Genomic DNA, 18,863 nt, shown 5'->3' with positions numbered 1-18,863 from the left:
TCGGTTCGAAATGTGTTCATTCACCGTAACGTTGCGTCCAACAGCATCTTTGAAAAAATACGGTCCAATGATTCCACCAGCGTACAAACCACACCAAACAGTGCATTTTTCGGGATGCATGGGCAGTTCTTGAACGGCTTCTGGTTGCTCTTCACTCCAAATGCGGCAATTTTGCTTATTTACGTAGCCATTCAACCAGAAATGAGCCTCATCGCTGAACAAAATTTGTCGATTCACTGAAAATGATTTCACTGAAAATGATTCACTGAAAATGATTTGCAAGCGTTGCTCGTTAGTAAGTCTATTCATGATGAAATGTCAAAGCATACTGAGCATCTTTCTCTTTGACACCATGTCTGAAATCCCACGTGATCTGTCAAATACTAATGCATGAAAATCCTAACCTCAAAAAAATCACCCTTTATATGGCGTCTCTTTTAACTCGTTCGTTAAGATACGCTTGTTGCAAATGATCCACAAGATAATTGATACCAATGAACCGTCATATCTGGCTTCTGTATTGCGTTTTGCCAACTTTACAAGAGGTAAACAAGTGATACAAATACATCATCAATATCGTGTATCTGAACAACAGTTCTTTGTTAATGCTATACGTCTCTGGAATAATCTTCCCAATAGTATTCAAATTATTAGTAATGAACGACAGTTCAAATCTATGATTTATAATCATTTTGATTTATAATCATTTTAATTAATTATTTGTTTTGTTTTTTTTTAACTATTTTTTAATTTATTTTATTAGTAACTTTGATTAAATTGTTAAATTTTCTTTAAAGTTTCTTTTTCTTCTTTTTTATTTTGTTTAAACCCTTTTTTTAACTTAAATATTGTATCAGTAACTTTGCTTAAATTGTTAAATATTTTGTACCAATTATTGTTCTATTTAAATGAAAACTTGTTGAACTCATTGTATTTATCAATTTACTAACCCATGCTTTATATAAGACACTGTCTTTTGTATGGGTTTTATCATAATAAAATACAAATACAAATACAAAAATCTACCAAAGACCAAATATTCACATTGTGCCAAATCCTGGAGAAGACCTGAGAAGGACAAATCAACTCGTACCATCGCTTTGTTGACTACAAAGCCGCTCTATATGTCCAACGGTATTTCAAACCATGTTTGAGTTAGGGATTCCAAAGTCAACTTTTGACTAATCGATTAGTCGACTTTTTGTGTAAAAAAGTCGAAGTCGATTGTCGACGAAATCGACGAATGATTAAAAAGTCGAATAATCGATTTTGAAGTCGAATAGTCGAAAAGAAAACTGAGCAGAAAAAAATCTGCACAGAGATACAAGTTTTGCTCAGCTTATTTTGCTGCTAAGTAAGAATTGTTTCCAATTTTCCTGAGGTGCATTTGGGTACTTTTTTCTCAAGTGCTACGATTCGTCGCTCTTTGGTTTATTCTTGTTGCCATGAATATTTTTTTTAAATTGAAAAAACCGAAGGTAATAGCATTACATGGTTGAATCGATTTGATGATCTTCGACAGCGGTATTCAGATGGTAATAAAAGTTCGTGCCTTATCCAAGCAAAACTATAGGGATTACGTGTAAGTGTAAGTGTAAGATTCAGCTTAACAGTTTTATGTTTATGGAATTTTGGTGCAAATGTATCTTTTATCCATTAAACGTTTATGCTCGAGGATGGGCTGTATAGGGCTATATCTTTTCATTGCACCCGTAAAGACTGGACTTAAAGATTTGATAACTTCAGTTCCTAAAAGCCGAGATTAAAAATCTTAAGGCTATATAATGGGAATATGGTTCATATGGGTCCAACTATATTTGTAGGTCCCATACTAACTTATCCACAATTTTCGTTATTTTTGCTCAGAAACCCACATTTTTGTTCGAATTTGTCTAAAATTTAGCGAGCGACATTTTCTCGCATGGTTAAAGTATATTCCAATCCGTGGATGGATCGAACAATATTTTACAGTAACTCCCATATAAGCATACATTTCACAAATAGAGATTGTTGCACCCAATTTAGCGAAGTCTAGATAGAATTTAGAATAGAAAGACTCCGATTTGGTGAAGGTGGTCTGTTTTCATGTTTAATTTCATTTTTAATAAATGGTCTTGGATTATGGCGGGTACATAAAATCGGATAGAGTAGAGATAATTTTGTGTTCCTTTTGGGGTTTTATAGAGGAAGTGATAGAGAATAAAAGTTCGTTACCCATATGTGCAATAAAATGTGATGTTCTACTTGGGTTTTAACATTCAGAGTAACACTAGTTGTAAGTCGGCTAGGTTATACCATTTCAAGCTTTAATTCAATTACAAAAATGGGGATATTAAACAGGAATGTGGAAACGTTTGTAATAATCCATATTGGCCCTAAGATAGGTTTAGACATAAAAATGCGCAAATTTTTCGTTTTAAATTCTTCCTTATAACTTCCCTTTATAAATATACAAAGAAATGGTTATAACTTCATGACAAAAGTCTACGAAGACTTATAGGAAATAGAAAATTATTCAGAAAATTTTGGAATTTTTTAACAAAAAGTCGAAACGTCTATTTTTTGCAAAGGTCGACTTTGACAAAGTCGAAAAGTCGACGTTTTGGAACAATAAGTCGAAGGGTCGAAAAATCGACTGTTGCTATTTTGATAAAAGTCGAAAAGTCGACTGTTCGTACCAACTTGGGATCCCTAGTTTGAGTTTAATATCGCTGCAAAATTGAAAACCTCTGCAGGATGACACTTGCTGATACACGCTCCTCAGCAAGAATAGGAAAGAATTTCTCCGAACCATTCAATATATAATGAGGTTACAGATTAAGATACAGTCTATGGAGCGAATATTATACGAGATGCAGATGTGAATAGACAACACATGCTACTCGCCTATGCCGAAGTCATCAATATCGTAGGTCGGTCATCGGAAGTTGTAACTGCAGCCTTTGAAAGAATCGAATGAGAATCAATGAAAATGGGTCTGGCAGTAAATGGAGATAAGACAACATATATGGTATCAACTCCCAAAAAGAATTGTATAACTGATTAAATAATAAAAATGGAGAAAATTGGAAACAACAACTTTGAGATAGCCAGCAAATTTATCAACTTTGGCACCGCCGTAAGCAAAACGAGTGACACCAGTTTTGAAATAAAGCGAAGAATAATTCCCGCAAACAGATGTTACGATGGATTAAGTATTAGAGGCCACGTCTCGACATACGAAGATTACACTATAATAGACAGTGTTTTTATATGGTTCCGAGGCTCGTGAAAGTAGACGAGGTGCTTGGAGTGTTTGAGAGAAAGATTCCTCGTAAAATACATGAACCAGTTTGCGTTAATGGAGAATATAGACGTCGTATGAACCACGAGCTGTATGAGCTGAATGACGACGATAGCATAGTTACACGCATCAAAATACAATGGCAGCGTTGGCTAGGTCCTGTTGTCAGAATGGATGAAGAAGCTTCAGCAAAGAAGTCTTTTGAAAAAATATAAAATAAAATAATTTTTTTTTGTCGTGGGTAGTTCGGCTTGAGGTCATGTACAATTATTAAAAACAGATGTCGGTGTTTTTTTATTAATTGTTTAATTTTAAATTTTTCCAATATTTCGATTACCGCCGGTAATCTTTATCAGGGAACGGATAACTAAAAAGATTATAGTAACATAACATATAAAATAAAAAAATTTAATCAAATAAGAAAAATTAAAGAGCAAACAAAATAAAATTAGTTAGAGAAAAAAAACATTCATTTATTTTCTTTGCAAATGGAAAAAGAAAACCAGAGATCGCAACACACACAAACCACTATGGGACGCGTTCCGCTGCAGTCTTATAATATAGCATTTGGCTATATCCCTGGTAAACAAAAAGTTATTGCCGATACCTTATCCCTTCCCCCTTGCAACAACTAAAATCACACAGATATTAAATTCGAGGGTTTCTCGATTTCTATAGATTTCCCAAGACAGGGAGCTGCCGAAGTTCGATCAGCACAGTTGGAAGATGTTGATATTAAAAAAAATTATTGACTCCTTTGAAAAGACTCTTCTTGACTCTTTGTAGCGCAGAAAAAAGAAAATTTCTCCACTTCATGTATTTCTAATAAATGAAGATATCCAAACTATCACAACAAAACTCACAGTCAAATGCTATTACAAAGCAAAAAACACATTTTTCGAAGGCTTAAGTAACTCTTTTAGTAATAACACAACATTGTTAAAAAACTGCGCGAGCATATATTAAATAACTGACAAAACGACATTCCGATTTACGTGGAAATGAACTGACTGACCAATTGGCAAAGGAATCATTAACTGGAGATGTCGACCCCAATTTTGTGTTTCAACACGCAGATTTTAAAAGGTCAGTCAAGGAATACATTCACGATTTGTGGAATAACTTATGGACACAAAATAACCAGACAAAACTATTCAATGTTCAGCCTCACATCCCAAGAAAACGTAAACAATCTACCCTTTCAAAAATGGATTTAATTAAAATGAATAGATTAAAAATCGGACATTACTTACTAACTCACAAACATATAATCGAAAAGACACCGGCTCCACAATGCAGATGTGGTCAACCTATTTCAATACTCCATGTATTTATCGAGTGCACGACGCTTACAAATGAAAATGAATTTCACTTCAATGTCAAACAATTCCTTTCGGATATTGATGTGTACGATTCGATTTAATCATATATCAAAACTCAATGTTTCAAATTTCGTCGAAATCGAATGAAAAATTCTCCATTTATAGGGTCAATAATCTATATCGGGAAATCGGGCTATATGGCAGCTATATCCAAATATTATCCGATTTGGACCACATACAATAAGAATTAGTAGGGGTCTACCAAAACTCACTGTGCCAAATTTCATCGAATTTGGTTGAAAAATTACCAATTAATTGCCTCAAGACTTTAAGTCTGGAAATCGGTCTATATATCGGCTATATATTGGGTTGCCCAAAAAGTAACTTCGGATTTTTCTTATAGTCGGCGTTGACAAATTTTTTCACAGCTTGTGACTCTATAATTGCATTCTTTTTTCTGTTAGTTATCAGCTGTAACTTTTAGCTTGCTTTAGAAAAAAAGTGTAAAAAAAGTTTATTTGATTAAAGTTCATTCTAAGTTTTATCAAAAATGCATTTACTTTCTTTTAAAAAATCCGCAATTACTTTTTGGGCAACCAATATAACAAAATTCCGATTTATGAGATCAGAAGGTCAGGTATATATACAGAGGATACGAAATCATTCAAAATTTAATGGAAAATTATTTCATTACCAAAATATCTGAAAATTTATAAATACCCAAAAAAGGTTGGGTATTTGAAAATTGCAAATTTTGCCCATGAACATTCCACTAAGGAAAGTCAAGTTTATTCTAAAAGCCAAATCGTCGGCGTAATGCTATCTGGTTCCATACGCCATTTTCGAGTTAGGATCGGTTTTTGTGATGTTAAGACACGGACTGCCATAATCACTAAGAAAAGTTCACATATCTTATTTAGATTTCAAGATATTGAGGTGTAAATTTGCCGCCAAATATGGCCTATTTCAATGTATTTTGCAAACTTTAAGTGCGTTTAATCAATAAAGTGGTGTATGGAACAAGATAACATTACACCGACGAAATGTAAGATGCAGCTTGTCTCCAAAGTTCAGGTAGATACAATTACAAATAACAATTTTATAACGATTGCAAAGATGGCCTAAGTCTAAGTTTGCTCCTTCTCCTGTCAAGTAAAAAAAAAAAATTAAGTTATGCCCTTTTTATATTAAACCATCGATATATTGATCGCCTCAAAAGATTGGTTTTGTCTGACGTACTTACTTTTCGATTAATTTCGATCATATATATATATATACAGCGGTCAAAAAAAGTATTCATCATTCAATGTTTTTTTTTTAATAAGTCTACAAAAGACAATTGGAATAAAAACATATTGAACTAATGATGCAGTAGTGCTTGTGTGATATATATGTACACAATTTCATTGTTTTTAAAGAAAAAAATAGTATTTATTGGAACAAAAAGGGCCATTTTACAGCTGAACACAAAAAATTAAACAAAAAAAGTATTCATCATTGCAAAAAAACAAAAAAATAAATAACATAATTTAAAAAAATTAATACTTTGTTATTCGACCACCGCGTCTTATAACTTCTTTTAAACGGTTTGACATCGATTGGACTAATTTAGCGGTTATATTTTGGTCTATATTAGTCCATTCCTCAATTATCACCTGTTGCATTTGACTCTTGCTCGAAAAATTGCGCGTTCTCAATTTGCGTTCGAGATGTTCCCAAAGATGTTCAATTGGGTTCAAGTCGGGACTTTGAGGAGGAGTTTTAATGACTTTGGGGCAGTTATACAGCATCCACATCTTGGTATTTAAAGCAGAATGTTTGGGGTCATTATCTTGATAATATTGAAAGTTATTACCAAGCCCAAGTTTTACAGCACTATCTTTTAAATTCCTCTTTAAAATGTCAATGTAATACTTATGATCCATTACTCCATTAATAATTTCAAGATTTCCCGCTCCTGAAGCCGCCATACACCCCCAAACCATTAAACCACCTCCACCATGTTTTACAGTAGCAACTGTGTTTCGTTCTTCAAGCTCTGTATTTGGTTTTCTGTACACTATGACCTTTCCATCGCACCCAAAAAGATTAAACTTGCTCTCGTCTGCAAAAATGACTGTTTTCCAAAATGATTCGGGCTGTTTTACATACATTTTTGCGAAGTTTAGCCTTTTCACTCGGTTTATTTTATTTATAAAGGGCTTCTTACGTGCAGTTCTTCCTCTGTAACTATGCCTTTTGAGTGTATTTCGAATTGTTTGTGTAGTAACTTCCTTCCCTAAATATTCCATAGTGTTTTTACGAAGAATGGTCGCATTTGTCTTCGGAGTTTTCTGAACTTGCCGCACTAGCCAACGCACATCTCCAACTGAAAGTGCTTTTGGTCGACCAGATCTTGGTTTATTGTCAACAGTTTTCGTTTCTGTCCACTTTCTGATGATGGATTGTATAGTAGATCGTGGTCTATTTAATATTTCACTGATAGTTTTTTGAGTTAAACCATTCCTGTGGTGTTTTATTATCAAAACTTTTACCTCATCAGAAACCTCGTTTTGCTTACGACCCATTTTGACAAAAACTATATTTTCAATGAAATTAAATATTTGCTGTCAAGGGCAAGCCTCCTTTACTAAATAAAACAGAAAAGGGGGATTCCCAAATAATATTTGAATTTGACTTTGATGATAGCACATCAATGATGAATACTTTTTTTGTTCTGTTTTTGGTGTTATTATATAAAATTGCATTTTTTGCGCTAATTAAATTTATTTTTTGAATTTATTTTAAAACATATTACGAAAAATAAACTATTGCATAAAACTGCATTATTTGTTTACTTTAAATTTTCTTCAATTACCCAAAATAAGTGAATTTATTATCAATTTTGCTAATGATGAATACTTTTTTTGACCGCTGTATGTATGTACATTGACATTTTAGGTGGCTTTCTAGTCTACTGAAGTTCATGAAAATCCTTTTGAATTAGATGATTTGGACAACTTCAAAGGGAATGTACATCAAAACAAAGAACATTTGCTTGAAACGGCTGTCACAGCTGAACTCGATTGGGAGCAGAAATCATACCGTTTTATTTATCTACGCCAGCAAATATCCAGATAGTTCAAATGGAACCTCTATCCAGAGCTTTTACCAAACTACCTCTTAATGTTGATGAAAACACAGATGTTGTCTGTTTGGATATTTCTAGAAACATTGCTAGTGAACAACGACCGTTGTATGATTCTCTGCTCTTCGATTCTTTACATTTGAATTCAATTCCATCGATAACTGAAATTTAAATTTTATATTAATTCATGAATAAATTTCGACAACGAGCTATGTTCGATCAAAAAAACTATAGATATCACCACAAGGTCGTATAGTAATCTGGATGAGCATAAAGTAATCAGAAAAAGGCAAAAGTGTAGTAAAATGCCCAACAGAGAGGTTAAGTTGATAAAGAAGCCATAAAACGAGTTGAAGTGCGGGCCATCAAACCATACGGATGATTGAATTTTGCCGCAGCTGATGAAAGTCTTTAAAAGTTATTTTCAAAAAACAAAATTAAAATATTTGGAGGACTTATTGCGTCAAAAATTTAAAATTATTAATAATGTATGTTGCATTAATTTGTCTAACCACAATCGGTGCAAAGAACGTTTGCAATTAAATTTGTACACACGTTGTGTATACAAAAAAAGATGAATGTAATAAATATAAATTTGGGATAAATGGCTGCAAAACACCTCTTTCAATATTAGTTTCCCCCACAAAAAAAGGAAACGACTCATCCAGCAAAAATTAAAAAAAAAAAGTTTTTTAAATAGAAAAACACCAGTCATAGAAAAACATCACCTCCAAAACTTCAGGCAAATCGAGTAATAATTCCGCCCTCCCGAGGGTCAAAAAGTCGAACTGGGAGATCGGTTTATATGGCAGCTATATCAGGTTATTTACCGATTTTGACCATGCTTGGAACAGTTGTTGGAAGTCATATCAAAACGACATATGCAAAATTTCAACAATATTGGATACGAATTGCGCCCTCTAGAGCCCCATGAAGTCTAATCTACATTGACTGCCGTCAATAAACTTTGGTTAACCCGAACCCTTTCGGGTCGACGCAGTACGAGTTAAGGGGCTACGAGCGCACATGTAACACTGTGGAACAGCGAAACGGTTGGCAGGACGAAAATCCGATGGAGTGATCAGGATTGTGAGAGGAGGAGGCTATAACTGAAAGAAGCAAGCAGGAGGTCAGTAAAGCCTTCCGTGTCATAACAGGGCACATAGGACTACGAGCTCACTTATGCAAAATCGGTGCAGCAAGTGATAGCATGTGGGAAAATGATGAGACGTTGGAGCATTTGCTATGTCATTGCCCAGCTCTCGCGGTTAACAGACACCGGCACTTAGGTAGGGACACAATACCAGAAATAAACCAACTAATAGACGTGGTATGGAAAACAATTAGGGATTGTGTAAGCAGCACGGAATTCCTGACTCAAATTGTTTGTTTCGGTGTCAATTTTTAGTATTTATAGCGAGCAACAAGCCAATTACTGGCTTAGGTGTATGTCCATAGTGGCTTGGGGCGGATTAATATCAGCACCCTTTTTTTCAACCTAACCTAACCTAACCTTATTTGGTGTCAACATTTGATATCAAACTCATGTTCTATTCCCAAATACCTTTCATTTGAGTCACATATTGTCCCGATCGGTCTCCATGTCCGTTTAAGGGGTTTTTGAAGTGGTTTAAGGAGTGGAGCGGCGGCTGTGACACGTGGCGGGAAATTTAAATTTCAAATTCGCATTCCACTCCCAATTACCTTTCATTCGAGTTCCATATTGCTTCAATCGTTTGAAGTGGGGGGTGCTTTTTGTGGCGGACTGGCCCCCTGTCCCCATATTTTGATAAACATTTCGAATTCTTTTTTAAAAAAAAATCCAGCCTTTGAAGGGACGCACAAAACTAAAATTTTCTTTATGCTAGCGTTCATGCTCAATTCACACATATTCTTATTCTCTTGGCTTCAGTCGTTGTTGAGACAGCAACGAATAAAGACACGCATGGGTGTACTCATAATTTGTCGGTCTTCAATCTAACAACAATGTTTGCTTCTGATTTAACGCTAGATAACAAAGAGACAAAAATTATTTTATTTTCTTAATATTAAGGTTGCTTTTAAAAAACTTCATTGGTTTTTTCAAATTGTTTAATTTTCCATCATACACTGTGGGGCCAAAGCCAGGGTTGCTAGGCAACAAATCGCAGGAGCAAATTAGACCTCCAAAATTCCATAGAGATGTTTATAATGGGGCCAGAACTAAGTCTGCCAAATTTGATTAATATAGGTTCAGATATAGCTCCCTATATATTATTCATCCGATATGGACTTTTAAAGCTGTAGTAGCCACAATTTTGGTCCGTTCATTACAAAATTTTGCATTAGACGTTGTATTTGGCGTCCCAATATGTGTGCAAAATTATATTAAAATCAGTTCAGATTTAGTTATATATCTTTCATCCGCTATGGACTTTTAAGGCTTTAGAAGCCACAACTAAGACCCGATCTTTACAAAATTTAACATGATATATTTTATTTGACTTCCCAATATGAGTGCAAAATTTTATCAAAATCGTTCCAGATCTAGATATAGCTCCTACATATATCTATATATATTGGACGCTGGGTATTGTGTCCGTGTTCGACGACACTTTCAAAGCAATCTTTCTCTTTTGTCGGTCACTTCCCTCGCTATAACCAACATATGGACGACCTCTTATCCCTACAACATCGCTATCCATGAGATTAATGACGGTCCCAATAGATAATCACACTCTCTCGTCTTTTAGCAAACGACTTTTTTCCTGCAATTTTAAAGCCACTTTTCTTTAAGGTGGGCACTAAAAGCATTAAATCGCTTTTGTTGTGCTGTCATTGGGTTGTCGCTGATACCCATATTAAATTTTGTGGAAATCCAATTGATTACATTGGACTATTCTCCAACCAATCTGAAATCGAAGTTTTATACAAAGGCGCGGGTGGGCAATGGTAATTTTTTCACAGAATGAAAGTACACGTAAATACCTTTCAACACATATTTACTTTTTCACGGATACACCCCGATACCGTACTACACACCGATACCGAACTACACCCCGATACCGAAACTACCCCAAAAATAAAGATATCAAATGTCAATCACATACCTATACAAGGTTTTTTCCATTTTAAAACAATAATTGAGATATTTATATTTTCTGTTTGGCGTCTAAAATTGTTTCGCAGCTAATTTACGTTGAATGTCAGCAAAGATGCATAAGAAACTATCTCACCTTTGACTGCTCAGTATACCGTTGTGAAGTGTTGCAGATTGATTTGTTTCTTTTTTTTACTTTTGCGGTATCTGGAGACTCAATATGTCAAATCTGGAGACCGGTTTATATGGGGGCTATATCAGGATATGGAGACGCCCGAGAAGCACATGGATCCGCTTTACAAAACGAGAGCTGGAAACAACCCATATTTCGTGAAGTCAAACCAAGGCTTTCGCCAACGATAGAGCTAGATGGAGAAAGCTTGTTGATGCCCTATATTCACACCGAACATTTTACTTTTGGTCATATCGAAGGACCAATATGTATGGGAGCTATAGCCAAATCTAAATCCGTATGACCCATTTGCAATCCACATCAATAGAAAGCATGTGTGCAAAATTTCAAGCGGATATCTTTATTCTTTCGACCGCTATTGTGATTTCCGAAGACGTACGAACGGACGTAAGGACATGGCTAGATCGACTTTGAATGTCAAAACGTTAAACGATTAACTGTAAGGGGTCCCACATCAATATTTCAAGGTGTTACAAACGGAATGACTAGATTAGTATGCCTCCATCCTATGGTTGCTATAATTATTACACTTCATTTCGTTTCGTTAAGAATGCAGAAGAATGACTATTGATGCAAGGGGCCAAATGCTGTTAAAAGGGGTCTCACTTCTTAAAATTTTGGGAAAAAGAGCATAAGCTCCATATTTCATAAGAAATGCGGCTTTGTGCGTTCAATGCCCTCAATCGCAAAACAGGGTTATACGTACATACGTACAAATATGGTCAGATCTGATCCATACCCCGGTGTGGAGGGGACCATGCAACTCACTGAAATGGCGAAAATGGATAGTAATAGTAAAGAACTTAAACCGTTAAATCGGGAGATCGCTTTGTTCAAACTCGGCACTGTTGTCTATTGAAATCAGGGCAAAAATCGGTATAAAGGAAGCTATATTAAATTTTAGACCATCTTTGGAAAACATAAGGACGTACATTTCTAGATCGTCTATTAATATAATGACGATCTATGTACACAATGCGGCCACCGTAGCGCAGGTCCTAATGCTGGCAAAATTTGTGAGGTAGTATGCCATGTAAAACTTCTCTCCAAAGAGGTGTCGCACTGCGGCACGCCGTTCGGACTCGGCTATAAAAAGGGGGCCCCTTACATTGAGCTTGAACTTGAATCGGAATGCACTCATTGATATGTGAGAAGTTTGCTCCTGTTCTTCAGTGGAATGTTCATGGGCAAAATTTTCCATTTGCAATGTACACAATGACGATCTACGTACACTTTGTAGGGTTGACAATAGATAATTTGATGTGTTGAAAGTGGAATGGCAAAATGGCCAACTCTTCGCTGGTGAATATAAAATCAAATACGGCATTCTTGGCGTGTAAAACGTTTGGTAGGATTTTTCTAAAACTTTGGTAGGAAATAATTTTATTGAGTGGCAACACTGGTCATGACTATATAAAGTCATAAAAAATACCACGTTTAAAATTTCAGCAAAATAATTGCGCCCCCTAGAGGCTCAAGAAGTCAAATCGGGCGATCGGTTTATATGCGAGCTATATCAGATTATAAACCAATTTGGACCATTCTGGGCACGCCTGTTGGAAGCAATAGCAAAACTTTACGTCCAAAATTTCAGCCAAATCAGATAATAATGCGCCCCCTAGAGGCTCAAGAAGTTCATATCCGAGATCGTTTTATATGGCAGCTATATCAGGTTATGAACTAATTTTGACCATTCGTGGCACAGTTAGTGGATGTAAAAACAGAACATCTCACACAAAATTTAAGCCAAATCGGATAAGAAATGCGCACTCTAGGGGCTCAAGAAGATTTTATTTTTAAGTAAGTATTAATATTTCGAAAACTTCCTCAATATATCAATGTTGCATATAAGCAACACTACATTTACAAAATTATTGCATTTACAAATATTTACACGCTAGGCCTTTTTCCATTATACATTTACCTTTCTTAATTAAGTTGTTGAACTTGGTTTTAGGATGAATTAATAATATTTATATTTTTAACACATTTATACAACAAAATTTTTTGGCAAAACGAATTTGCCAACTTCGATAATAGTTACTAACTGAACACGTGCACACGTGCTTAAACACAAAGCGAAAGAATATGTAAAATAGCGATACTTAGCCGCTCAAAAACACAATGCCTCCTTTTTACAGTGCAACACCTCTTTGTGGAGAAGTTTTTACATGGCTGCCATACCTCACAAATATCGCCAACATTAGGAGAGGATAACCACCGGTGAAAATGTTTTCCTGATGTTCTCGCCGGGATTCGAACCCAGAGGTCCAGCTTCATAGGCGGACATGCTAACCTCTGCGCTACGGTGTCCTCCTTGTAGTGCAACGACTTACAGCCCTATTCTGAATAACAATTCCTTGGGAGTTTATTCCCTTCTCCTTTTTCCGCTATTCTGAATAACAATTTACTGCGAGTTTTTTCCCTTATCCCCTTTCCCTTATTCTAAACAAACTTCGAAAAAGGGAAATCTCTCCCAGGGAAAAAAGTAGCTATTCTAAATCGATATAAAAGGAAGAATGAGGCGATAAAACTTGGGGAAAATTCCCCCAAACAAATGAAAGGGAGTTAGGATAAAAAAAATTGTGAATTTTATGTTTTTATAAAAAAAAAGGTACCACTTCTTATTACTTACGAACAATTTAAAATATATGGAAATTATTTTTCACTTTTCCATCAAAAACAAGCACAAATTTTGTTAGGTTCTCCCGGTTTAAGTATGTCATGTACATACCATAGAAGATTTTCTTAAGTTTTTCAATTACATTGGCACTCCGTTCCGAGTCGGATACTTAAAGGAGGTCCCTTATCATTGAGCTTAAAGTAGAATCGGGCGGCACTCAATGATGTGCAAGAAGTCTTCTGCCTGTTCCTTAATGGAATGTTCGTGGGCAATTATTCAAAGATACTTGGCGCCACATTTAACAGCGTTTACTCCACAGCAGTAAGAATAAATCCATAAGTCGCTTTCCGGCAGCACTATGTCCAGCAGCCGTCCCAACTACCAAGAAAAGCGGCCGCCGCCCGGAAATATCGATTAGATCTTCAAGTTCTAGTTCCATAAAAGTAGGCCTTTAGATAAAACGGCGTATCAGGCAGACCACCACAGCATTCATACGATTCAGCCACCTTAACTCCTTTTGGCAAGGGAAAACGCCAACATGCAGGATGTGTGCCCCGCATGCAACCAGGGACAAGACGCCACAATTAATCTGTCTACCAGACCACTCTGGAAGCATCTAATTTAGCCAACAATTGTTGGATGAAGACGGAAAGTTGTTATCACAACACAGAAATATGGCGACAAGCTGTAGGCCATAATTGTGCACTATTAAAATACAAAAATTAAAACAAACATTACAAAACAACAGTAAACATGTTTGCAAACTTTTTTTTATCAACCTTTACAACTTCTTTTTGCTTATTTTTACATTTTATGTTCTTTTTCCAAAAAATAAAACTAAAATGTTTAGCCAAAATAAAACAGCTGTTTTCGAGAATTCGAAATTCTCTCTCCCAAAAATTTCCTCTCCCCATTCAATCAGAATAGGAGGATTTTATTCGAGGGAGAAAATTATTCCCCGGGAGTTTTCAGAATTGGGCTGTTGTGTTTTAGTGTGAAGACATGGTGTTGTCTATTAGATTTCATCGTCACATCTACTAATATTCCATTCTTTCGCCAATTTATCGATATCAGCTGATTTTATAGAGGAACAAGCGTCCAGCTTTACACCTTTGAATGTTTGCGTGCTTTCGACAGACAGACGGACGGAGGAACGGACATGGCTAAATCGACTCTATGTTAGCCTTCAGATCAATATTTCGATGAGTTACAAACGGATTGACGAAATATGTATACCTCCATCCTATGGTGGAGGGTATAAAAACACAGCTTAACGATGAATTGGCCAGTGGCAATGATCAATTGGAACACACATGTGCAGGATTTGTTAGAAACAGGCTCTGCATCAGATGTCACATTTGATTTAGTATCAATAAATTATTAACCGAAATTACCCATAAAAGCAATTTACCAGATCAAAAATGGCAATGATAGAATACAACATGAACATTCTATTTATTCATGTAGTTGTCTTATGGAATGTCATTTTTTGTATGCACATGTGATTTCATATGTTTGTCAAAATTGTCAATTCACATACGATCCATCATTTTTGGTATCACATCTGTATGTTATTTTCGTATGAAATAACCTAAATATGTGAGCAAATCTAATTTTTTTTTTGCGTAAAAATTGTTAAAACTGTGAGAACTTTCGTTCGACTGACACCAAAACACTGCTGATTTCTTTACATTCTTGTCGGAAGGAATAGAGCACACACTAAACCAAAAAATTACATGCGGTATTTTGAAAAGTTATTTTCATATGTCGGTTTCATTTGTATCACACGACACGTACAACTCTACATGTGCTAAATATGACAAGTCGTAAGACACCTACATACCGTTTTATAGGGCCTTAAGTAGAGAAAGTTACACGGATTATTCACTAGGGTAAATTCCTCCCAAGTGTCGCCAGCACTAGCAGGGGATAACCACCGCTGAAACTGCTTTGATGTTTTCGCCAGGATTTGAACCTTAGCGTTCAGCGTCGATGGCGGACATGCTAACCTCTGAGCTACGGTGGCCCCACTTCATTATAGATGAGTCAAATAAGATGATTAATCTAAAAACGGCTTCGGCCTTTTTTGAAAAAAAAATACCCCTTTGGTGACCCTTTTTCAAAAACATTCACTTTTTTACCCTTTTTCATGAAATATTTTCTGCAGAAACGGCGAAAGAAAGAGATTATAGAACACCTCCTGTATGCGTATCCGCGCACCGAAATCGGGAGAAGTTCCACTTTGGAGTTTCATTTCTTCAACTTGCCTGAGCATTCATATATTATTGAACTGGTTCGTTCCACTGGAACTACATGAACGGTATTATTCTTTCTCTTATTTTTATTCAACAAAGAGACATGCAAATGAAAAAAGAAATAATTACCTGAGGTAATACTAAGGTCCAAATTTTTGAAGCGAGTCTACCATCACTATCTATCACTATGACCTAATCTAACCTGACCTACCAACCAGACATCTATTAAGTTGAATCAACATGGTTTCTATAACTTATTGCGAGGTTGCCTTTTATATTTCGGAATTGGACAACCCTTGTGTTGCAATCTGCCAACTGAAAGCTCTCTCGTAAAGCTTGACATTTTTGAGATATGTATGATATGTACTCAGAACGTTTTGACATACGAGCGCTAAAATAGAAGTAAATCATGAACAATTTCGTGCTATTATTTCTTGCAATTTTCGATGTGGATTAACTTAACAACAGTGCATCTAACAGATAAATTTAATTCAATTTTTGGCGATTAAGCTCCATCAAGGACCAGTGTTTATCGATGGTATGGTGAATTCAACCGAGGTCGTAGTTCACTCCATCATGAAATTCGTGAAGAGTCCAAAAAAAAATTGTTTCGAAAACCATTGTTGCTGTGCGCCAACTGATATTGCAAGATCGTCGTGTGACCTATCGTTGCTCGCGCACGAAGCACTTCCAAGCAAATTATAGCCTTTTTTCGGAAAACTGGACATGTCGCAATCGTACCATAAGAACAATGCAGAAAGTTAATTCTGAATGGTACACAACCATTCGTTTGCCAGTTGTCCTCTAAGAAAACCAGACGCCGAAGACGGATCGCTCTTCACCACGACAACGCGAGCTCCCTCATATCGGCTCAAAGAACTGCATTTTTGAGCACTCAAAACATCGATTTGATGAGCCATCCGCGGTAAAGTCCAGACTTGGCACCGCATGACTTCTTTTTACTCACGTACGTAAAAAATAAAATGAAAGGTCAACGTTTTTCGACACCTGAAGAAGCGGTTGATGCGTTCAGAGTGCATGTTTTCGAGATACCTAAATCAGAGTGGCAAAAGTGCTTCGAAAATTGGTTCAAACGCATGCAAAAGTGTAAAGATCTTAATGGGGAATATTTTGAAAAAACAATAAAGCTATTTTCGATGATTAATCCCGAAATATAAAAGGCAACCCTTAATGTGCCAGCTTGAAGACCATTTTTCCATTAAGGAAATTTTTATATCATTTTTGAATGAACAAATGGCACAATAACTCAGGTTTCTTAGAGAGGGGGTATTTTTAGAAGTTTTACAATTTCAAGACCTCTCAAAGAGGTGTTCTGATAAGATTATTTTTTAAATGGCACACAATCAATCCTTTTGGTGTACTTGAAGATCATTATCGGTTCCTTTTTCTAATATAATGGTTACATATTTGTAATCTGTAATCATCAGCTGAAGAAACTTTTATGGGTTGAGGGCATTTATTTGATTTTTTTAATATTTTATTAACAGCATATCACAAAATTGCATGCACAATGTGACTTTTTATTGAATAATTCTTCGAACTTCACCTGTATTATGGTATAGTACAAGTACGTAGTAAATAATATTGCTATTAGATGGCATTGAAAATAAAATTTCCGCTACTTGACACAAAATCCAAACATCATTTACTGACAGCCCTCTTCTATCGCAATGATCAACAATATTGTGAAAACCATAACAAGTTGTAACAATAGTTGCAAATCCAAAGAAACAACGACCATTGTTTAATGTAATCAATAAACTTTCGAAAGTAATTAGTCTAACGTTTAATGCCCTGCAAACAAGATTAGAAATAGGGGTTTTTATCCCTCTACAGAACTCTCATGCCCCAATTGAAATTTACCTACAAAAACAGGTTACAGTCTCCTCAACATCCAACGGCAAGGATATTTGAGTAGCAGCAACCGCACTTGATGCCGCTGTTGCTGTGGCATGGTGATGATGATGATGGTGATTGTTGTTATTATTGCCGCGTGGCACAGCACGGCCAGGAACATGTCGTGATGCATGCAAAAATGTTGCAGCAAAGGACGATGATGAGCTTTCATGGCTTTTTGAGGAAGACGATGAAGGCGTTTGCGGTGTTGATTCGGCATCGGCCAAAGGAACTTGTGAGTAGCGCACGAGTATAGCGCGACTAACCCGATTACTTCCGGTTAAATTTGATATGGCCCAATTCATGGCTTAAAGCAAAAGTAATTCATTTAAATCCAAAAACCCAAAATGTATGCCTTGACCTGGGAAATGCGATCACGATTTCAATTTCTTAACGACGGATAGAAAGGAACTATATATGTACTTTTAACTAGTATTTTCTTTGCGTGAGTTATATATTACGAACAACTTTTGACCCAGCCAGGCTAACCCCATGCACTTTCTAGGAATGTCAAATTGCAACTGAAGCCCTGTGAATGACTTGAAAAATAACTGAAGAAATGTGATGGCAACAAGAACAAAATCACCAACAGCAAAAATAAAACGAAAAAAGGGTAAAAATAAGCATCAAGACCATTTGTGGTGGCGGTGGCAGTGGGCAGGCAACAGAAGCACCATGGATTGATGGCAATACAATACAATACAAGCCGCACAGTGGTTTCGAGTTAAATAAATAAAAAAAAACACTTTATGGTTATTTAACATACATACAGACATACATTTACGACATATAATACATACATCGAAAAAGTCATAAAACAAGCCAAAAACAAACTTGTTTTTGATAGAATTAAAAAATAATAAGAAAAAACGTGCTAAGTTCGGCCGGGTCGAATCTTATATACCCTCCACCATGGATCGCATTTGTCGAGTTCTTTTCCCGTCATCCCTCCTTAGGCAAAAAAGGATATAAGAAAAGATTTGCTCTGTTATTAGAGCGATATCAAGATATGCTCCGGTTTGGACCACAATTAAATTATATATTGGAGACCTGTTTAAAATGTC

At 35.9% G+C, this 18,863-nt stretch overlaps 1 protein-coding gene across 4 annotated transcripts in view; it reads right to left on the bottom strand.

Annotated features, from left to right (window-relative positions):
* The window catches only part of LOC106086885 (MOB kinase activator-like 2), a 33,215-nt gene extending 14,882 nt beyond the window's left edge, over window positions 1-18,333 (bottom strand). The window contains exons 1-2 of one of the 4 annotated variants that reach the window (XM_013251707.2): window positions 17,767-18,333; window positions 17,403-17,697 (exon numbers count right to left, since the gene is read on the bottom strand). In XM_013251707.2, coding sequence (XP_013107161.2) covers window positions 17,424-17,697; window positions 17,767-18,104 — 612 coding nt within the window. In that variant the 5' untranslated portion in view covers window positions 18,105-18,333 and the 3' untranslated portion in view covers window positions 17,403-17,423. Of the gene's footprint in view, window positions 1-17,402; window positions 17,698-17,766 lie in introns of those variants that run through there. The other 3 variants (XM_013251710.2, XM_013251709.2, XM_013251708.2) reach the window with 3 other exon arrangements.
* Window positions 18,334-18,863: the final 530 nt, after the last annotated feature.

This window comes from Stomoxys calcitrans, chromosome 1 (assembly GCF_963082655.1).
Source record: "Stomoxys calcitrans chromosome 1, idStoCalc2.1, whole genome shotgun sequence".
NCBI lineage: Eukaryota > Metazoa > Arthropoda > Insecta > Diptera > Muscidae > Stomoxys > Stomoxys calcitrans.
The sequence above is the reverse complement of the archived record's forward strand: the minus strand, read 5'-3'. Positions and strand labels throughout refer to the sequence as shown.